We start from the raw sequence: 21,935 nt of genomic DNA, 5'->3' as shown, positions 1-21,935 counted from the left end.
TCAGTAACTGGTCGGACACCACAGGGAGGAGTACGGAGGAGTTGCCAGAACATCCATCACTCTGGCACTCCATTAAAAATACAATAACACTAACTAAGATAATGAGGGCTGTATGGACTGTAAGTTTTGCTAAGGTAGTAGAGCATATATCTCTTTCCTGCCCCACCAACAAACAAAAGAACAATATTAACAAAAAAAAGTACACATACATCCCTTTATTTCACTGTGTTTGATGAGGACGTGTGCTTGTGGAGTGCTGTTGTGGGATCACAGTGTAGTCATGCTAGATCAGGCTTCAATGCAGCTGGTGCTGAATTGACTACACTCAACCTGCAAAACATGCACACAGTTAGTCCTAGATGACCTTGTCGTCAGCAGTCAATAAGCCAGAAAGAGAGCTAACTGACCTCTCTATGATGCTATTGTTGCACTGTAGTTCCCCCACCAGAATCTCCATCTCCTCCTTCAGATGGTACATACTGAACATAAAGGGCAACATCAGTGAAGAGTTCAACAGGATGCACCGCACACCAAGAGAACAGACAAGCGGGTAGATAGACAGACCTGAGGACCATTTGGTCCTTGTCCCTCAAAGGTTCTGCCGCCTCTTGTTTCGCTCCATTAGGCTGGAGCAGGATGTTGTCGAGGACCTGGGGGAGGAGAAGGGGAGGGGTGTGGTGAGTCTGAGCTACAGACACCAGGTCAGGATGAAGGGCTCCAAACAGGGGTCAGGGGTCAACCTTTTTCTGGCGTTCCTCACACATCTCTAGGTCAATCATCAGTCCTCGTGACAAATGGCCAAAGTCTTCCAGCCTACTCTGCATGTTATGGAGAATGCTGTGAGGACACATACACATGCACACAGACACAATTATGCCATGGTCATCATTAACCTATTCCTATGAATAGCACGGCTTTGAGTGTGTATGTGTTTGGTGCACATTTTAATGTAATCATCTTATCCAAAGTAACGGGCATGGGATCTGGACCTGTGTCCTCTTGATCTGCAGTCTGAAGCTCTAACCACTGAGCTATACCTATCCCGTGTGTGTGTTTGTGTGTATGCACCTGCTCCATGTTGTAGCTGAGGTCCGTAGGTCTTTGTACTTCTGTAGACAGTCCTCTCTGTACACGCTCTTTACACGTTTGATGTGTGCAGACAGCTGGATCCTTAGACACAGACAGACAGACAGACAGACAGACAGACAGGACGCTGTCACAGCAGACATCTCCAACTAGTAGGTCTACTGCAGTCATGTACAGGTGGCATACTTACTTTACAAACTTGTGGATCTGCTCATCATTGTATGAAAGCTCTATGACAAGTATATCAAAAAGCGACACAATATTAGGATGCATATAAATGATAATGACAAGTAAAAAAAAACAACACATTAAAGCACACACACACACACACACATACTGCCATTAATTCTGTCCTTGCGGTACTGCTGGTGAATGGCTATGATCTTCTCCAGCAGGGTCTTCATCCTCTGCTGGCTGAAGAGGGGAGAGGTCAGACAGGTTTCAAATGGGACCTGCACACATCTCTCTTAGTAAGAGCAATTGAAACTACAAGGACCCCTACTGGCCCAAGCCTGAGTTTACACCCCAGCAGTTCACTCTTACAGACAATACTAAACCCAACCAACAGTACCAGTCACTCCCCCAGTCTAAGTAGCTGGTTCTCCAGGTGGTCAAGGGTCTCACCTCTTGTCCAGAGCCAGGCCCTCAAAATATTTGGCCAGTTCCACGTGCAGGTGCTCCAGGTGGTTCTGGAAGTCTCTGATCCCAGCATCATACACAGGGAGGAGCTCTTGGATCTACAGGATGAAACCCAGACATATACCAGATCTTTATTTGCAAAAACCTCCTGTGTAATGAGGTCTTATCTTCATCCTTTTCGAGTCCTGATGGTTCTCACCCGACGCATCATCTGGTTGTCGTCGTTAGAGCTTGGAGGGTCTGAGGTGTACTGGACTCTGAGAAGAGAGAAGGAAAAAGAGGAGGGAAGAGAGAAGGAAAAAGAGGAGAGAGAGAGAGAGGGGGATGAGATGATTCAGATGCTTCTCTGAGTTCACACAGCATTACGGGCAAGTCTCCAGCGGTCTAGTCTCCTCTACTACAGAGACATAAAGAAAGAGAAACAGAGAGAACTGTGTGACTCACTGGTTATGCAGCCTATATTCTGTGTCAATGCAAGGTTTTAGTCTCATGTCGAGCATCCTTATGATGAGTATGGCATCACCACATTCCTTGCGCATTTTCATCCTGGGGAGTAGAGGGGGTTGGGCAGAGGTGATGCAGTTGCCTGTATTTTTGGGCCTTACGGTGATGTGTGTGTGCTGTACGAGTGTGTGAGTGTCTCACATATAGCTATAGTATCCTTGTAGTAGCTGTTCTCTGTTTTGATTCGTAGCTTTAACCATCCTCAGATACTGATGAACCACTCCGACCATCACCTAAAGAGGAGAGAGAAAGACAAGGAGTGGAGGAGGAAGAGGCAACTGTGACTGACTTGAAACACACCATCAGCAGCAGCAGCTCATGGTATTCTGGGAGTTTTAGTACCTTGGAGAAGTGAGCGTCTGACACAACGTCAAACTTGGACGGGATGAGAACAGTGTCCGCTGCCAAGAAGAAAACAATCCAGATTTAGCATGTGTGTGTGTGTTTGCAGATGTCTGTGTGGGCTGTGTTGCTGTGTGTGTGTGTCTTACGCTCTCTGTAAGGCAGTGCTGTGAGTGTCTCTGTCCCACGACTGAGCAGTGTTAGGGGCTGGGAGGGGGAGGTGGGGGGGAAGTTCACCACTTTCATGGAGGGCTCCAGCAAGAGGTCATGACCCAGGAAGAGGTAGTGCTGTAGTTGCACATGCACCCCAGTCTGTGCCGCTACCTCCTCATAGAAGATGGACGCCCTGAAAAGAGGAGGGAAGTGAAAACAGAAACATTGGACACACATTTACTGAAACAAAACAGCTCAAATCGACTACCATAATATTCAGTATAAGAAGAAAAGCACTTTCACCTAAGCTTGAAACATCAGTGGCAACACTGACATAATATTGAGAATGACCATAAATTGTTGCTCGAAGCTCCAGGTCAAGAGTGTATGTTTAAAGGGAGTCATACGTGCTATAGTGGTGTATGTATATCACATGTGCAGAGGCCTGCATTAGGGAGAAGACGTAGACTGTCACACGCTGCAGTATGTCTGTGCTGGCAGAGAAGAACTGTTTAAATTCCCAGCACCTCCCCTGGTCAGGCTCCAGAATAGCAGCCAGCATTGGCTCCAACTGCGCCCTCAGACCCCTACAGAAAGAAGGAGGAAAATGACCAGTGACAGAGCTTCCAAACATGAGAGCAGACTCACTCCCTCCCTCCCTCCCTCCCTCCCTCCCTCCCTCCCTCCCTCCCTCCCTCCCTCCCTCCCTCCCTCCCTCCCTCCCTCCCTCCCTCCCTCCCTCCCTCCCTCCCTCCCTCCCTCCCTCCCTCCCTCCCTCCCTCCCTCCCTCCCTCCCTCCCTCCCTCCCTCCCTCCCTCCCTCCCTCCCTCCCTCCCTCCCTCACTCACGTACTGTGAGAGTTGGCAGTTGAGTGGCAGGTGGTAGCCCCACTCGATGGGTCCATCCTGCACTCTCTGTACTCCAGAAATGGCTGCTGCAGGGATCTCTGAGGTTATCTTGAACCTGCAGGACAACCACAAACACTCACACCTGAGCCTGTACACACACACACACTGTCAAACACACACACACACACACTACGTACATGGCAGTTTTGTTTCTACGGGCACCACCAAAGGGTATGAAGGGTAGAGAGCCGGAGGCAGCGTGGTAAAACGTCACTCCAATACTCCACAGGTCCACGCACGCGCCATAGGTCTTGTGTTGGGGCTTGTGTAGCACTGCACGCTCATACATGTCTGGGTGCTACACACACACACACACACACACACACACACACACACACACACACACACACACACACACACACACACACACACACACACACACACACACACACACACACACACACACACACACACACACACACACACACAGTCTATAATGAACAGTCAGTTAGGTACTGTATGTTGTAAAAACTCCATTCTCCTGTTGGGCCTAAACATGTTCCTGTCGGAGTCCCCCCTCACTCACCAGATACTCCTCTGTTCCATAGATGGATACAAACTTCTCATCATCTTCCAGTGCCCTCGCCGCTCCAAAGTCAGTGAGTTTATAGATGGATCTCCCGTCCTCTGCAATCTGACGCATGATGTTGCCAGGCTTAATGTCCCTGTGCACCACCCCATTCTCCCATAGATGGTTCATTCCATTGACTATTGGGGATAACCATAGGAAATGTTCAATCGAAGGAATAGTGGTTTAGGGTGAATAAGTATGTATATACTGTATGTGTGTGTTTGGTAAAACTGCAAAAACAGTCCAGTATTCCAGCTTTACACCAGTCCCTACCTACACACTCTAGTACTGTACGGAACTCCAGCTCCTGCAGTCCAAAGGCATGTTCTGGCTCCTCTAAGAGACCCAGCAGACTGCCCCCAGCACAATACTCCATAATCAGTACCTTCTGTTTAGATGCCAGCTAGAGAGAGAGATGGAGAGATAAATAACAGAAATAACACTTTTAAACGATATTATGGCTGGTAAAGCTTGTATTATTTTCTACCCATGTGTTCTGTCCTCCTCTCTAATCGTCATCTTCTTACCTCCTCAACAGCAAACAGCTTGACAATGTTGTTATGGTTGAGTCTCTTCAGCATTTCAAACTCTCTCATCTGGACTTCTAATGGACGATGGTAGCTCACCCCATTAAACACCTTTACTGCCACATGTTCACCGGTTCTCTATGCACACGCACACACACCCATAAAATGTCAGTATTTTCCCACACACTACCTTATTACACGGCATTCTCCCCCCACACAATACTGTTTGGCACATCAAAGTGAAGTCAGACATGATAGGTAAATAGAGGAAATAAGACAGCACTTTTACTGTATGAGAACTTGGTGTTAAATAGGTTAAGGAAGCATGTCTCTTTTGGAGATTATATAAAACTATTTTTAGCCCTGACCTTCCAAACCATAAAACAGAGTTACCTTTTTGCGTGCTTTAAAAACACTGGCTGTTGCTCCATGACCCAGTACATCATCAACACACCACAAATAGTTGGTTGTACTGGCTATCATCTTCGGGAAACAAACGCGTCCTGGTCACATTAAAGAAAGTTATTTTTTCCGAATCCCCATATAGCTGACAACTTTGTGAACAGTTGATTTGTATCGGCCGGAATTTTTACCCAAACGTTGACAGGTGTGATAATCTCACGCCAAACTTTTGATTATACTTGAGAGACCTGTAGCCTAAATATAATAAACAAAGAGTATGAATAACATTGCAAACCTACAGAATGTGCAAACAGGGTTACAAACAGTTACAAACTGGCCAACAAACATACACACCTCTCACGTTGATATTAAGTTGTTTGACTAGTGTAGTTACACCAGTTGTCTAAACTGGAGCTTGACTTGATGAGAAAAGTGAAGAATATAAAGTTTAGTCCGTGTCTTCTGAATATGAGTAACTGATGTGAACAAAAATACATCGTACACAAAAGAACGATTGTTGATACAGCTGTACTTTTCACAAACATACACTAGGAAGATGTCTGCGGAAACACTGAAAGGCATGTAAAGCAAGTTTCGATTTGTCACTTCCGAGTGAATAAGGCACATACGCCATAAAATGTAACGCATGTGTTTAATGTTATAAGGTATACCGTATAAATGTAGGATTGTATCCTAATATTAACAAAGTCCTGTCCTGTTTTCACATAAACGAGTTTGACGAACGTTTAATCCAGGTGTGTGATTCTTTTGAAGCCTCTGGCTATCTTCTAGCGGAAGATATGGTTACTACATCTTTCCAAAGCCTTTTTGCATTTCCATTTGTTAGCTTGCAAATTAATTCATAAAACAATTGGTTATTCAATTCTCAAGCAACCATAAAGTTACCTTGAACTTTGACAGGAGAGAAGGTGTTGTATGAAGAGGCTCTTGAGATCAGTACTTCCTTCCTCCCCTCTCGGTCACTCGTAGCCGATATGCCTCACACACACACACACACACACACACACACACACACACACACACACACACACACACACACACACACACACACACACACACACACACACACACACACACACACACACACGCACACACGCGCGATGTTGAATATACAGTCCTGCTCACCATTATAAGCACCCATGAAGTTTATGTACATAATGTGGAATATCTACTGAAGGAAATTGATCAAGTGAAACAACATATTACTACAGATAGCTTGTGTTTGATACAAAACAGAAAATGATAAAGAACATAAACATTATGAGGAAAACATAGAAAAACATAATGCTTGCCATGTCAATGTCAATGGTATAGGCACCCTTTGCTGCAAATCAGTATGGAAACCCAGATTGGCTCACCCATTGCAAATCACAAATGAGGATCACCTGTGATGAATTGCCTCCACCCATGTGACATGAATTAGCCAATGAATTATCATTTTGGTGTTTTAAAAAGCCACCTGTTAGTTCCTCTCCATGTGTGACAATGGTAGATACAAAGGAGCTGTCTGAGGACACCAGAAATGCTATTATTTTCAAGCACAAGACTTACAAAGGGTATAAGGCCATTTCCAAAGACCTTGGTCTTGGTCCCATAATGTTATGAAGAAGTGTTCCAGGCATGGAACTGTCAAGAACCTCCCTGGACGTGGGGGGAAGAAGTCTGACAGAAGTCTTCGGTTGGTGCGAATGGTGGAAAGAACACCGTCAAACATCTGAAGACCTAAAGATCAACCTGGAGCAGTCTGGTGTAATTGTTTGCCAAAGAGAACCTGGACAAACCTCAAGCCTTCTTGGACAATGTTTTATGGACGGATGAAACAAAAGTGGAGCTTTTTGGTAATGCACACAAACAGTATGTTTACAGACGGCGCAATGAGGCCTTTAAAGAAAAGAACACCATACCAACAGTCAAGCATGGTGGAGGATCCATGATGCTGTGGGGCTGCTTTGCTGCATCTGGTACTGGAGGCCTTGACCGTATCACAGGCATAATGAAAGCAGAAGATTATCAAGGAAACTTGGTTTGAGGCGAAGATCATGGGTACTCCAGCAAGACAAAGACCCCAAAACACACAGGAATAGTTTAAAGGGAAACCGTTTTAAATGGCCAACGAGTCCTGATCCCAATCCAATTGAAAATCTTTGAGGGGAGCCAAAATCTGCCATTGGAGACAGGAACCCTGTAAATGTTCAAGAAAGTCCTTTGGAATTGCAATATGTTGAAATTACAATTGTCTTTGTTAAATTACTTTGGACCTCCGATTAAAAGATACTGCTGATATAAATTTGGTACATTTCCATTTATTTCTGAACACACTCAGTTATGCAAAACATGAAGGGGTGCCAATAATGGTGAGTAGGACTGTAGTTCATCCTGGCATTTGATTGGTTGGCATATTCACATCCATTTGGAGTATGTACATAGGTGTGTGTGTGTGTGTCAGAAAGATGATCTGGTTTTATGTTAGACAGAAGAATGTGTTGCTTTGTTTGCATATGCATGACCAAAATTGGAGCAAGTCAGAAAAAGATAAACATGCTTAGCAAGCCATCAGCACCACCATCAATAACAGGTACTTTTATAGCAAGCAATGTTTATTAAAAAATCTACAAGAACTACACATCATTATATAAGGCCTATTTGATTAAACTACTATTGCTATTACTGTACAATATTGTACCAAAAAAAGAGTGTACCTCTGTAATGTACAACATTGTATATACAAAGTACATCTGAACACAGGACTCTCCAGTAATACAGAGACAACTATAAATAGATTTGACATTACGGTCATTTTTTTTTTTTTAGTTCTGCTGTTTTTCAAATGGACAAAAAAATGCATATTCAACAATATTCAATTCAAACATAAGCCATTCTCACTAGGCCAGTCCACAAGCACACGCGAGGTCATTCAAGTGCACAATGATTGGTTTTTGATCCACTGATGAGAATGGGTTGGAAACAGGCTTCTGGTCCAGTAAGGAGCCGCTACACACACACACACTACCCACCCATATGTATATGGTACAAGTGTATGATGTGTGTTAATGCCTCTGCCCCCTCCCCTCCACCCCACTCCACCCCCCTCCCCACAGATGCTCTCACATGTACACACAATCCCTCCAGCTGTTGAGATGAGGGCAACAGAAACACATCAGGTAACACACACAGTCCACAGAGAAAACAACGACAGTTAGAATCCAACCACCAGGTACATATGGAATGCAGTACGACAGTCACAATCCTGGGTGGAAGAGAAAAGTCTGGCAGCAGAAAGATCTATACGGTGGCTGTGTTGTCCTCTAAAGGTTGATACCCCAGGGACAAAGGGACTGGCTACTGTTTAGACCCCCACACTAACAGCTGATACGAGGAGAGTCCCTCTGCTGACTAAGGGGGTAGAGGATCCCATCCATACACACATTTCATGGGGAACGTTGGAACAGCTAGCATGGTGGATCGTGGGACATAGGAAGTATTACTGCTGGTGACTCTGCCTCCTTCCACAGTGCCCCTCTGGTTCCTGTGAGCAGCGATTGGTTGGTTCCCTTTATGAGAGGTCAGCCGGATACCTGTCAGTTGTGAGGGGATCACTCACTCACACACGCACACAGTTAAACCCTCTCTGAATCACACACTTTGGGCAGGTGTGTAAGAAAGTGTGAAGGTCATAAAAACAGCTACATAGTTTCATTTTTATCATTACGTATAATGTAATTAATGTTTGAAAGAAAATAATTATAAAAACGTCATCTTTTTTTTATTGTCGTATGAGATGTTTGTGCTTCACCTGGGAAGCGCCTTTCTTCTTTTTCCTCTTCCTCTCTCTCACTCATCCTTTCTTCCCCTCATTCCTCATCATCTGTGAGGTTCCAGTTATTAACATGATTATTCAACATAGAACATAATAGAAATACCCTTTTTGCAGTTGTGTTGGTAGTCAATACGACAAGTTGAGTGAGTTGTTTGTAGTACTATAGATACTGTAGATATCCAACGGTGCATGTATTCAGTCACCGAGCACAATGGCTGCTGTAGCCACAACATGAGTATAACCTGAATGCAGTTTAGCTGCCACAGAACACACACACACACTCACTCACACACAGACCAACGTGTGTTTTTGTGTGTTAACTCCATTTATCACAGGGTTGCGTACATAGATTGGATTTCAATCTCCCCCACAAATGCAACACCATGGGAGAGAAGCCTGTACATAACGCCATCTGTCTGCCTGGTTTTTGCTGGAGAAAGATCTGTCATCATCAGGTACTGGGCAGAACCACGTCATCACCCTTATCAGCCAGCAGGGGGTGTCGTTAAAAGGCTAGCTAGTCTGCAGGATTAGCAAGGCCACACAGCTGGATAGCAACTGATGAGCAAAAACATAGGAATGAATCACTGTTGTGCTTAATCATTCTAGAAGAACAGAGGAATGCTAAAGGCTGGACAGATCCTAAACTCATGATTATTAAACTATTTAACCAGTCTCTTTCAGTCTCTTTCTCCATCCTCCTTTCAGACATTATTCTGTCAACAAGGATATCTTTTTTTTTTCTTCTTCTTTTCTCTCCAGGCTGGTTCATCCAGTCTTGCCCCTTAGAAGCAGCGAGTCAGTGAGCTAAAAGTGCTCATTCATGGCGAGCTCAAAAAGGTGAGTGTGTGTTGAGCTCTGTCTTCACAGTCTGTGTTCCCGGTCAGGGTCCACCTTCATCCAGGTCCTCAAAGGGTTGAGGATGCCATGGCAGAAGGGATATTCCTGCTTTGTTTGAATCTGTTCTAACACCACAGTCATTCATTTCACTACCAATCTGTGCATAAGGTAGAGATTGGACACACATTGCACGCACACTCTCAAGAATCCCACACTGGTATGTACAGGTGCCATGGCTCTGTCCTTCCTGAGTCTGACTCCCTCGTGTGTGTGTGTGTGTGTGTGAGTCTGGAGGTCCGTCTAAGGAGTCCGAGGGGAGATGCAGAAACAGGAGCTGCCAGGAGAGGGCAGGTTAGAGTCATGCTAGTCCGGGGAGGGGGTAAACGTAGAGTTGAGATTTAAACTCTTATCTAGGTGCTACAGATTGGCGGGGGGGGGGGGGGGGAGGCGTTGCAAAGTGAAGTGCTGTGCTCGCTTGAGAAAGCTTTCTAAATCCAATGTGATTCGATCTCTGGTCCTGTCAGTGGTCAGGGTGAGGGGCGTAGTTTTGATGGGGGCTGGTGTGGGAGGGGCATCGATGGTCCTAGACTGGGCAGGACTTGTCGTTAGCCTGAGGGGGAGGAGGCGTGTGGGACAGAGAGTGTGCCTGCGGGGGGGGCGGAGGGGGAGGAGTGGGGGGCACGGCGGAGGTGGGCGAGCCCATGGCCGGGCTGCCCCCACCTCCCCCTCCCTTGGGGAAGACCACAGGCTTGGGCCTGGTGGCCGGGGGGCGCACCTCCCTGAAGGAGGGCACAGAGGAGGAGAGGGAGGAGGAGGACAGAGAGGGGGAGGTGGAGGAGGGCAGGGGGCTCCTGGGCTGGCTCTTGGAAGGCCGGAAGGAGGAGGGCACGTCGCTGGCTGAGGACGCGCTGCGTTGGAGGGGGTGGGCGTGGCCGGACCCCCCCTCGCTGTCCCGCAGCAGCCGGGAGTGGAGGGGACTGGAGGGCTCGGAAGCCCCGCCCCCTCCCCCACCACACCCCCCCTTCAGCTGCTCCAGGGTGTCCAGGACCACGTCGGGGGTGTGGGTGTGCTTGCCAGGGCCCTGTCTCTCCAGCTCTCTCAGCTCAGTCAGGGGAGAGCTCATCGCTGCCTCTGTGTCCTGACACACAGAGGACAGACATGTGTAAGCCCACACTAGATACACACACACACACACACAAACACACACACACACACATAAACATCAGGCCTACCTGGGAGCTGTGTTCCACCTGGGCTATAACCTCAGGGTCCAGAGGTCTGTGGTTACTGAAGCTCTTAGAGCGCCCTGCTGTGGTTGCCTTGCGGAACTGCGGGCTCTCCACCTTTACACATGAAACATGTCACACAAAATCCATCATGACATGCCATACTTTGCCGTTAATAGTGCAGGGAGCTTCAAGGGATAAAAAAAAAAGCAAGCATCATTAGATGGGCGTACCTTAGTCTTGAGGGAGGAGTGTCGAGTCACAGAGTTGAGGATGCTGTGGGCGCTGACCGGTCGTTTGTCTCCGCCCTCCTTCACCAGAGCCCCTCCCACAGGAAGAGAGGCGGTCCTCACACCCCCACCCGCAGCCCCGGGAGAAGAGCACTCGCTCTCAGAGCCCCGGAAGGTTCTACGTATACTTCCAGACTCTGGTCTCTTTCTCATCCTGACAGAGGAGGGGGAGAGGGGGGTGAGATAGATAGAGACAGAATGAGAGGCAAACAGACAGAGCAACACAGTGTGCTACTACATCAATGTGTAATGCTTCCTTACTCAATGACGGACTGTGATTTACCTGTGTTAAATGTGACCATAGCAGTGTTTCCCAAATAATGTGATTATATTTGTGGCAGTAGGCAGGGGCGGAGCCAGACATTGTAGAAATGTGGGCCTCAGCCCAAACCTATGTCCTAGTATCGGTTAGATGTGAGTGTAGATAGGAACTTCAAGAAGTAATGCGAGCGAGCCTTGGGCGCAAGACATTTCTTTGCATTCATTTGAGCGTTAAATTGTTTTTGGTGCTTTACGTAATATAAATGTTACATTATACTCATATTGTTATTGTAAAGGGGCTGAGCGAATCAATGTGCTGCACGCAGCGCTACAATCATTTTTTTGTTGTTGCCATGTTAAACATAAAAAAAAAGAAAACAAGTTGATACATTTGTGGTGGCCAATTTCTTTTAGTGGCATGCCGCCACAAATAAATCAATGTATGGGAAATACTGCATAGAGATGCTGAGGTGTGATTGGGCTTTGAGACCGTCACTCACTTATTGAGGTTGGCCAGGTAGATATCAGCTACGTGAGCTCCAGTAGGAGAGGCAGCGATGACCCTAGTGGACACCCTCTCCTCCAGCATCTCCCTGGTCTCCCCATCAGCCCTGGGACTGCCCCTCCCTCCATCAGGCCTGCACACAGACACACAGCATATATACAACAATAATACAACAACACATTGAGGGGGAAAAAGAATAGCAAATGTAATGTAGTCAGTTCTATGATATTGTGTTGGACTCTTACATGTCCTGCACCACTATGTACTGGTGAGGCACCAGTCCGTCCATTCCATTGTGTCTTCCCTCCCACCATTCTTCTGAAGCTCTTTGGTACAGAAGGAGAGACGCGCCCTTCTTAAACGACAACTCCCGATTGGTCCGTCCTGAGTAGTCGAAGCGAGCAATGGCCTCGATTGGGTCCGATTCTGAAATGACCAAGGAGCCTGAGATTCAGAGATACGCAGGGAGGAAGAAGGAGAGTAGGGAGAAGAGGAGGGAGAGGGGAGGAGGGAAGTACAGAGAGGAGGAGAGAGGAAAGGAGAGAGAGGGAAGGAGAGAGAGGAGGAGAGAGGAGGAATGGAGGAGAGAGAGGAGGAGAGAGGAAGAGAGAGGGGGAGTGGAGGAGAGAGAAGAGAGGAAAGAGGAAGAGAGAGGGGGAGTGGAGGAAAGAGGAAGAGGAGTGGAGGAGAGAGAAGAGGAGAGAGGGGAGGAGAGAGGAGGGAAAGTGGGTTAGAGCCAAGCAGGTTAGTGGTCCAGCAGTCCTAGCGATCACACTGTTTTAACAGGCTCGTTAGAGATCACAAGCCAATCAGGCCTCAATGCCAGGGCAGTGAAGCAAGATCTGATGTTATAAGCTGCTGTGAGTAGCATGGTGAGATATGAGCTTGAGCAATGAGATTTGTGGGCCTAATAATCATGGCAGACTTGCTAAAAAGGCTGTGAGAAACAGGCTGACAGTGGGTATTAGTATGAGAGTTGTGTGTGTGTGTGGACCAAGAAGATTGAGCATGGACCTGCTCACCATCATCAGTGTTGTGGATGTCCGAGCCAGCTTCAGGGGCAGGTTCCACCACCAGGGGGCTCATCGTGGGGATTGTCACTGAGGGACAAAGAGAAGGAGACAGAGGTAGGCTTGTGTGTGGGAGCCGTCCCCAGCCCCAGCTCACTGGATGAGCTCATGTGATGAGGAAACCAGCGAGACTCTCCCCATCCACGCTGCAGCCCCTGGGAGCTCACAACTACCCAGTCCCAGACCTCGGCACACTCAATACAATACCACTTCTATATCAAAATAGGGCTTTCTCTGTCTGCTGTTTGGTGTGTGTGTGTGCGTGTAATGAGTGCTTCTCCACGCAGCTTTGATGTGTTATTGGAGCCAGAGCAGTGAGGGAAGCATCAAAGCCTGTTCCCAGTGTGAGCCACATCCCAGATGCTCTCTGCTGGACCCTCACCCTACTGAGGAGAGGAGACCCTCGCACTGAGCTCTACTGTAGGCTTCTGACTGGGTGTGTGTGTGTGTGTACGTCTGTGTGTGTGTGTGTACGTCTGTGTGTGTGTGTTTGTGTACGTCTGTGTGTGGTACGTCCTTGTGCCTCTGTCGGGCTGGTGTGGTCAGGCGGTGCTTTAATCTTCTCTCTAAGGGTAAGCCGATCCTCGGGGCCCCCTTGCCCAGACCCAACGAGCCGATCCCCAATCTCTCCATAGCTGCCCCTAAATCAACCCCCTCCCCCGCAAACATCTCTTCACCCCAGAACACTTAGCCCTCTCGATACCCCCCCCCCACACACTCGTATCCCTCTCCTAACCCCTGGGGTCACAGACATGTAACCCTGCACAACATTGTCTGTCTCTCACACACACACACACACACACACACAGACACACACACACAGAGACAGACAGACAACAGCCAGTTGCTCACCAGTAGTCCTCGGTGGTCCCTGGGTGTGTGTATACGGGCCCCTGGAGGTCGCGGGCCCCTGGGAAGATGCCGTGATGGTGGATGATGATGGTCTTGATGAGCTCGTTGACGTGGGCCTGGCAGGACACCTGGTCGTTGCCCTCGGGGACAGACATGAGCGTGGGGCCAAAGCAGATGGCCAGGTTGTAGGGGTCCATCATGTTGTCCTCACTGTACTGGGACAGGCTGGGGGGAGAGACGGAGACGGAGGGAGAGGGGGGCAGTGTTACATATCTGTGTGCATTTGTATTTCTGCATGTGCCTGTGTGTGCTGATGTGCACGTCTGTGATGTTTAAACCAGGAGGAGAGGATACCAGGAGCATGTGTCCACATGTCTCCAGTCCCCTCCTCCCCTGACAGCCACACAGTGTGTGTCTGGGAACGTCCTTCTACTCAGGTCTCTCAGGTTACCACTCTCCCCTTCATTCCCTGCCTCCTTCTATCAATCCATCTCTACACCGAAAGAGTGTACCAAACCACAGTGTGTGTGTGCTGTGATGTTTCATTACTTACTGGTTGAGGAAAGCAAACAGGTATCTCATGATAATGAGCGTGTTGCTGGGCAACGACAGCAGAACCTTCCTAATGTGTACCGCCCTTTCCTGAAGACTCTCCATCGCTGAGGAAAAACACACACACAGGTTATCATACTCACACACACACACACACAAAATGCAAACACCTGCACAGGCACTGTAGCAGACACTTACAGACACAGGATATGAGGTCATGGAAGACTTCCTTGGGAAAGAGGGCATGGTCGAGCCCTCTGAAGTAGAGCTTTAGAACGCCAGCGATGGAGTCCATGTCATGATCATTCTGATCGCCCGCCAGCGGATCCTCACCTACAGAGCACATGGAGGTTCACCTTGTAGTCTAAAATCACAAACACTGCTTTGCATGCTGGGTAGTGTGGTCTTATTACCTCTCTCAAAGGCATTCTTGATGTCATTGACCTCAACCTGAGAACCGGACACCCTGAAAATGCCCTCATGCTGAAGACCTACACACACACACACACATACACACACACACAACATGCAGAAAGAAGAGGGTATTAAGAGACAAAGAGCCTACACAATGCAACAACTTGACAGCATTCAGAAGATGATCAAAGCTGTGGGACTGGAGGGAAGCAGGAGCAGGAGAACATTGCTATTCATAACCATACCCACAGTTTACATAGCCAACAACACACTGCCAATCACAAGCCAGAGCTACAGAGGACCCTGGACCAATGAGAATGAAGAAGTATTTCCTCACCATGGCGACTGATGAAGCGGATGCAGCTTTCCACCATCAGAGGGATGACCTGACCTAAGTCCTGGAGAGGGAGAGGAGAACAGAGGAGAAGAGAGGAGAAGAGAGAGAGGGGAGAGGAGAGAGAGGGGAGAGGAGAGGAGAGGGGAGAGGAGAGGAGAAGAGGAGGGGAGAAGAGAGGAGAAGAGAGGAGAGTGAGAGAGGAGAGGAGAAGAGAGAGAGGGGAGAGGAGAGGAGAGGAGAGAAGAGAGAGAGGAGGGGAGAAGAGAGGAGAGAGAGGAGAGGAGAAGAGAGGAGAAGAGAGAGAGGGGAGAGGAGAGGAGAAGAGAGAGAGGGGAGAGGAGAGAGAGGAGAGAGAGGGGAGAGGAGAGAGAGGAGAGAGAGGGAGAGGAGAGGAGAGAAGAGAGAGAGGAGGGGAGAAGAGAGGAGAAGAGAAGAGAGAGAGGGGAGAGGAGAGTGAGAGAGGAGAGGAGAAGAGAGAGAGGGGAGAGGAGAGGAGAAGAGAGGAGAGAGAGGGGAGAGGAGAGAGAGGAGAGAAGAGAGAGAGGGGAGAGGAGAGAGAGGAGAGAGAGGGGAGAGGAGAGGAGAGGAGAGGAGAGAGAGAGGAGAGAAGAAGAGAAGAGAGGAGAGAGAGGAGAGAAGAAGAGAAGAGAGGAGAGAGAGGAGGGGAGAGAGAGAGGAGAGAGGGGAGGGGAGGGGAGAAGAGAGAGGAGGGGAGGAAGGGAGGGAGAGGAGAGGAGGAGAAAAGAGGAGAGGAGGAGAAGAGAGGAGAAGAGGACATGAGGGGGAGGAGAGATGGGGAAGGAGGGATGGGGGAGGAGAGAATGATTAGATTAGATGACCTGTATGGTAGAGGATTCAGGGGATGTTGAGTGGGGGTGACAGAGAGAAAGACATCCCTTCGTATGTTTGCACACACACACACACATTGTAGGGAAGGAGAGAGAGAAGGGGGTAAAAACAAGAGCCATCGGTTGCTAGGAGACAGCTCTTTCCCAATTCCCTTTGTTTGTTTAGGTTTTCCAAGACCAGTCCAGGGAGAATCTCAGTGTGTGTGTGTCTATATGCATGTCTGGAGTAGAGTGTCTCTATGTGTCTTTTAGGAATTCTCTAGTCTGGCCATAGCCTGACTGCAAATAGATGTAAAATGGACACAAGCCTGTTTTTCTCCACAAAAAACAAAACAAAAATGGGGCTGTCATGGCAGAAATCTTCCACAAGGGGGAGCTTTTCAAATGAAATGTCTTGAACCACCAGCATCTCCTTTGTAGATGAATCTTATCAGCAGCACTGGCAGTTCTGAGAGAGTTTGGAGGACATGGAGCTGACACAAGGCTGACATAGAGCTAGGATTAGAGCTACAAGTAACGAGTGTCACAAACCAGTTTACTCTGAAGTACCCTGAAGTACTTATGGTACAAACACTTCACACACACTAATGCATGTACACACACACACACACACACACACACACACACACACACACACACACACACACACAGGAGAGTGAAAATTACCTGCTTCCGCACAGCGGAGTTCCTCCTTCCGCTGGTCAAGCAAGGGAGACGGACGAAGAGAGAGGGAGAGAATATGTGAAGAAGAGAGGGCGAGTGAGAAGTAGAGAAGGAGAGAGAGAGAGTGGGAGAAAGAAAGAGAGAGAGAAATAGTCTGTCATTAGGCCTAGAGAAAGATTCTATTTATACACAAAACTCTGGCAATGATCTATTTGTATACACACACACACACACACACACACACACACTTAGACAGGCAAAACTAGTTATGTGATCACACACAGGGACCAACTAGCTATATGAACAGATACAGGGCAAAATTAGCAGGGCACCATGGTGTCTGCTTACATCAGTGTGTGTGTGTGTGAGAGAGAGAGAGAGCCCGTTTCTTTCTCCACACCTACCTGGCAAGGCAACAGTCAGTCTTCTGACCTACAGGAGGGAGAGACAGGAAGAGGGGGAGGGGAAAGAAGGAGGGAAAAGAGGAAGGAGAGAAAAAGTGAGTTACAGCAGAAGCAGGACACATGAGGAAACAGCCCCAGCTGGACGTAAACAGTGACACCCCCCCCCCCCCCTCTTCATATGTATGTACACATTCCCTCACACACACACACACACACACACACACACACACACACACACACACACACACACACACACCTCATTAGTAGTTTCTCTTCCTGCGGGACTTAACTCTGAACGCAAAAACACACAGCTGCCTCCGCAGATGGTTCTGCTACTGCAACACACACGCACACACAGCAGTGTCCCCATCCTGCTCCCCGATGAGGGTCCTCGTGGCCTAGCACGCGCCTCCTCTCTGGCTGAATCTACACTCACTCACAACCTCTGTCTCCCTCTCCATCAGTGCCTCATTTACTAACAGGATTGCACCCATTTCAGGCGTAAAATAGCGGGTAAAGACATAACACCGTATTTACAAAGGCAGCGCACTTGAGTAAAAACGCAGATTAGCGCTGCTGGGAGGGTGTAAGGGAAAGTGGGTGTGTGCCGCAAAGAGATGGGAGGAGAGGTGTAGTTCTTTCTTGTAACATGTTATTGTTAGCTGTAACTTCGAGAACCAATATTTCTATCTCCTGTTCGCTGAACCTTCTTTTTCTTTTCCTCGAATCACCCATGGTGGCAGTAACATGCAGGCAATTTCTCCCGTCTTTTAACAGCGTGCTAATTAACACTAAAGGGCACAGTAATGCGCTGACTGCCCGACGAGGATCTGGTTTGATAAATACCACGCAAAATGCGGAAATACACCGTGCGCTATTTGCGGTTGGGCAAAGGCGCCGATGAAGCTGCGGGTCGCAATGTTAGTAAATGAGGCCCTGAGTTCTTCTAGTGACCCTCCTACTACTGGGCGCACACAAACACACTTACTCTCTCCCAGGGTCTTCTGGATGAGGTCATGCTTGGCCTCCAGTTTAGTTATCAGGTTCCTGCCCTCCAGAAACTCCTTCAATTTCTGTAACACACAGGTCATGAGTGTTGACACACACACACACACACACACACACACACAGGTCTGGTAGAGTTGAGAATAGGGTGAAGGTCTCCAGTCTCAGACCAGGTGTTCCTGCTCTCACAATACACACAGAAGCCAAAACCGCCTCCCCCAACCTGGTGACCCACATCGTTTGCTTCCGCCCTCACCGTGAAGTAGAACTGCTCAGTCTCCTGCTGATTGGCCCGTCGCTTGGCCAGGCTGGGCTTGCTGAGATAGGATTCGCTGACGGTGGACTTGACAGACTCCATGCTGTTGCTGTGGTGGAAACACTCGCTGACATCATAGTCCTCCACCGTCACCATGTCCTGGATGGTGCACAGAGTGGCCTCCATGGTCTTCTTCACCTGGGGATGGAGAGAGAGGGAGGGAGAAGGATGAGAGGAGAGAAGAGGAGATGAGAATGGGAGAGGTGGATGAGGAGGAAAGGAGAAACGAGGAGGATGGGAAGTATGGGGGGGAAGGCGAGTGGTGAAAAGGTGTGGAAAGTGAGGCTGAGACAGGAAACAGGAAACAGACCCTGCAGAGTGAAGGAGTGAGGACAGAGGGCAGGAGGAGTGAGGACAGAGGACAGGAGGAGTGAGGACAGAGGGCAGGAGGAGTGAGGACAGAGGGCAGGAGGAGTGAGGACAGAGGGCAGGAGGAGTGAGGCCAGAGGGCGGGAGGAGTGAGGAGAGAGGGCAGGAGGAGTGAGGACAAAGGGCGGGAGGAGTGAGGAGAGAGGGCAGGAGGAGTGAGGACAGAGGGCAGGAGGAGTGAGGACAGAGGGCAGGAGGAGTGAGGACAGAGGGCAGGAGGAGTGAGGACAGGAGAAGTGAGGACAGAGGGCAGGAGGAGTGAGGACAGAGGGCAGGAGGAGTGAGGACAGAGGGCAGGAGGAGTGAGGACAGAGGGCGGGAGGAGTGAGGAGAGAGGGCAGGAGGAGTGAGGAGAGAGGGCAGGAGGAGTGAGGACAGAGGGCAGGAGGAGTGAAGACAGAGGGCAGGAGGAGTGAGGACAGGAGAAGTGAGGACAGAGGGCAGGAGGAGTGAGGAAAGAGGGCAGGAGGAGTGAGGACATAGGGCGGGAGGAGTGAGGAGAGAGGGCAGGAGGAGTGAGGACAGAGGGCAGGAGGAGTGAGGACAGAGGGCAGGAGGAGTGAGGACAGAGGGCAGGAGGAGTGAGGACAGGAGGAGTGAGGAGAGAGGGCAGGAGGAGTGAGGATAGAGGGCAGGAGGAGTGAGGACAGAGGGCAGGAGGAGTGAGGACAGAGGGCAGGAGGAGTGAGGACAGGAGGAGTGAGGAGAGAGGGCAGGAGCAGTGAGGACAGAGGGCAGGAGGAGTGAGGACAGAGGGCAGGAGGAGTGAGGACAGGAGAAGTGAGGACAGAGGGCAGGAGGAATGAGGACAGAGGGCAGGAGGAGTGAGGACAGAGGGCAGGAGGAGTGAGGACAGAGGGCAGGAGGAGTGAGGACAGAGGGCAGGAGGACTGTCACCTCCTCGTTCTCTATGGTGAGGGTGGAGAGGCGAGACTGCAGCTGCTGACACCTCTGGAGCAGCTCTCCCTCCAGGGGCGGCTGGGCGCACACCACGCCCATCTGGAAACACACACACACACACACACTAAGAACCACAGCACCATCCTACCTGTGAAAAAACACTGTCAACCCTTCTCCCCTCCCTTCTCAGGCCCCTCTCCCTCACAGTGCCCCCCCTCCCTCACCATGTCTCCCATGTGGGACTGGAAGTCGAAGCGGACGGGGGGGCAGAAGACGTTGTTGTAGGTCTCCATCAGCCTCTGCTTGTCTCCGCTGGGCTCCAGGCTCTCTGCTGCCCCCTCCAGGCTCTCCAGGCCCTGGTGCTTGGACGCCTCCACGTTGAGCTCAGCAGACAGGTAGGTCCGCAGGGCGCGGTGCATGCTGGCGTGGTAGCCCAGGTCACAGCACTGGCACAACGCACAGGGAACAGGTTGGCATGGAAAGCCACAGGCAGTACATCCTAGGTCAACGTTACAGGGCACTGTGGGACGCCCTCCGAAAGGATCCAATAGCCAACGACTAATGACAAACACATTCAATTTATTTATAATTTAGATCATTTTAAGAGATTGAAAGTCATTGATTCCATCAAGTGTTACAAGTGAACTCCATGAATTACATCCCTTGTGGTCGATGCCATTGACTTTTCGGATTGACTGCATGCTAAATGCTAAGCCATTGTTCACTCCAGTGACAGGAGGCTAAAAGCTGATCCTGTCAATCAGTGTGAGTGAAGCAGCCTAAAGAGCCTCCCAACACAGCCTCCTGACAGCCAGGGGCGAGGCCAGGGGCGAGGCCACGGAGTGAGGCCAGGGGCAAGGCCACGGAGTGAGGCCAGGGGCGAGGCCAGGGGCGAGGCCAGGGGCGAGGCCAGGGGCGAGGCCAGGGGCGAGGCCAGGAGGGTGAGGCCAGGGGCGAGGCCATGGGGCGAGGCCAGGGGTGAGGCCAGGAGGGTGAGGCCATGGGGTGAGGCCTGGGGCTCCACAGCAGGAAACAGAGCCACTCTGGTGAGAGGACAGCAGGAGGGAGGTAGGGAGAGTCTCTGCCCAGGGCTCTCATTAGGACACACTGAGATGTTGAATGTCAACAAGAGGGAGGTGTGCGTCTGTGAGTACACTCACGTCTATGATGTCGGAGAGATCGTGGATGTAGTACTTGAAGACACAGCTGTTGGTGGCCTCCAGAGCCAGGAGATACTCATTCCTGGCCTTGATGGCTTTCAGCTTGTTCTCTGTGTACTTGGCCTGCCTCTGATGGAGAGAGAGAGAGAGACAGAGAGAGAGAGAGAGACAGAGAGAGATAGACAGAGAGAGAGAGAGAGAGAGAGAGAGAGAGAGACAGAGACAGAGAGACAGAGAGAGAGAGAGAGAGAGAGAGAGAGAGAGACAGACAGAGAGAGAGAGGGAGAGACAGAGACAGAGACAGAGAGAGAGAGAGAGAGAGAGAGAGAGAGAGAGAGAGAGAGAGAGAGAGAGAGGGATGGATGGAGAAGGAAGCGGTATGAGAGAGTGAGAGGTAAGAGAGGGTAAAAGAGAACGAGAAATAGATGGAAGGGAGGGGGGGGGGGGGGGTGAGGGAGAGATAATAAGTGTTAGAGAACACATGGCGGGGTATTGATCCCAGACAATGACAAGTGCAGACGCATGTTTCCTTTGCAGACCCCAGCTGTGTGGAGCACAAGGTTAACATTAAGCCATTTACACACTCGTACATCATTCATAAAGCGTGCACACGTACACACACACACGCACAATAATGGACTCTTCTGTGTGAGCTATCCTGTGTGAGGTGTGTCATCAATCACTCTGTTGACACGACAGGAAATACAGCCATATTTCTCTCTCCCTCTCCGCCTCCTCGCTCTCTCCCTGCCCCCCTCAGTGCCTCGTCCTCCTTCTCTTTACCTCTGTCCTACTCAGCCAGCTCTACCTGTGTCCTACTCAGCCAGCTCTACCTGTGTCCTACTCAGCCAGCTCTACCTGTGTCCTACTCAGCCAGCTCTACCTGTGTCCTACTCAGCCAGCTCTACCTGTGTCCTACTCAGCCAGCTCTACCTGTGTCCTACTCAGCCAGC

At 49.6% G+C, this 21,935-nt stretch overlaps 2 protein-coding genes across 3 annotated transcripts in view; both read right to left on the bottom strand.

The window, feature by feature from the left end:
• Positions 1-200: 200 nt before the first annotated feature.
• On the bottom strand, positions 201-6,117 carry ikbke (inhibitor of nuclear factor kappa B kinase subunit epsilon). 2 transcript variants are annotated; one of them, XM_084705533.1, is made up of 23 exons: positions 6,039-6,117; positions 5,487-5,551; positions 5,324-5,387; positions 5,124-5,233; positions 4,731-4,868; positions 4,477-4,606; positions 4,159-4,340; positions 3,770-3,930; positions 3,577-3,687; positions 3,132-3,311; positions 2,721-2,917; positions 2,572-2,630; positions 2,371-2,462; positions 2,170-2,271; positions 1,925-1,982; positions 1,711-1,823; positions 1,424-1,500; positions 1,277-1,316; positions 1,069-1,170; positions 741-837; positions 565-650; positions 408-479; positions 201-330 (listed from the first exon to the last, which is right to left on the bottom strand). In XM_084705533.1, the coding sequence occupies exons 4-23, from the start codon at positions 5,211-5,213 to the stop codon at positions 279-281; spliced, it is 2,139 nt and encodes a 712-aa protein (XP_084561659.1). In that variant the 5' UTR covers positions 5,214-5,233; positions 5,324-5,387; positions 5,487-5,551; positions 6,039-6,117; the 3' UTR covers positions 201-278. The 2 variants fall into 2 exon arrangements, with proteins under 2 accessions (XP_084561659.1, XP_084561658.1); XM_084705532.1 differs by lacking the exon at positions 6,039-6,117 and having other exon boundaries at positions 5,487-5,687.
• A 1,770-nt stretch (positions 6,118-7,887) lies between these two features.
• Positions 7,888-21,935, bottom strand: part of srgap2 (SLIT-ROBO Rho GTPase activating protein 2) — a 52,564-nt gene continuing 38,516 nt past the window's right edge. Inside the window, 19 exon segments of the mRNA XM_084705155.1 lie at positions 7,888-10,948; positions 11,043-11,153; positions 11,270-11,480; positions 12,088-12,225; positions 12,338-12,536; positions 13,115-13,167; positions 13,169-13,192; positions 14,015-14,239; positions 14,568-14,673; positions 14,765-14,899; positions 14,980-15,057; positions 15,318-15,378; positions 16,832-16,862; positions 17,233-17,260; positions 18,221-18,305; positions 18,494-18,691; positions 19,820-19,921; positions 20,047-20,268; positions 20,983-21,111. Of these exon segments, the coding sequence (XP_084561281.1) occupies positions 10,394-10,948; positions 11,043-11,153; positions 11,270-11,480; positions 12,088-12,225; positions 12,338-12,536; positions 13,115-13,167; positions 13,169-13,192; positions 14,015-14,239; positions 14,568-14,673; positions 14,765-14,899; positions 14,980-15,057; positions 15,318-15,378; positions 16,832-16,862; positions 17,233-17,260; positions 18,221-18,305; positions 18,494-18,691; positions 19,820-19,921; positions 20,047-20,268; positions 20,983-21,111 (2,691 nt within the window). The 3' untranslated portion in view covers positions 7,888-10,393.

Source organism: Hypomesus nipponensis, chromosome 9 (genome assembly GCF_054491055.1).
Source record: "Hypomesus nipponensis isolate SF chromosome 9, ASM5449105v1, whole genome shotgun sequence".
Classification (NCBI taxonomy): domain Eukaryota; kingdom Metazoa; phylum Chordata; class Actinopteri; order Osmeriformes; family Osmeridae; genus Hypomesus; species Hypomesus nipponensis.
Note: the sequence above shows the minus strand (reverse complement) of the source record. Positions and strands in the feature narration are given on the sequence as shown.

What these genes read in the sequence shown, in the direction of transcription:
- ikbke (XM_084705533.1), bottom strand. Translation starts at nt 5,213, where the DNA reads ATGATAGCCAGTACAACCAACTATTTGTGGTGTGTTGATGATGTACTG. An exon ending in AGCTGTTTGCTGTTGAGGAG is followed by an intron (nt 4,607 to 4,730) that starts GTAAGAAGATGA and finishes CTCTCTCTCTAG; the next exon opens with CTGGCATCTAAACAGAAGGT. An exon ending in ACAACCAGATGATGCGTCGG is followed by an intron (nt 1,824 to 1,924) that starts GTGAGAACCATC and finishes TTCATCCTGTAG; the next exon opens with ATCCAAGAGCTCCTCCCTGT.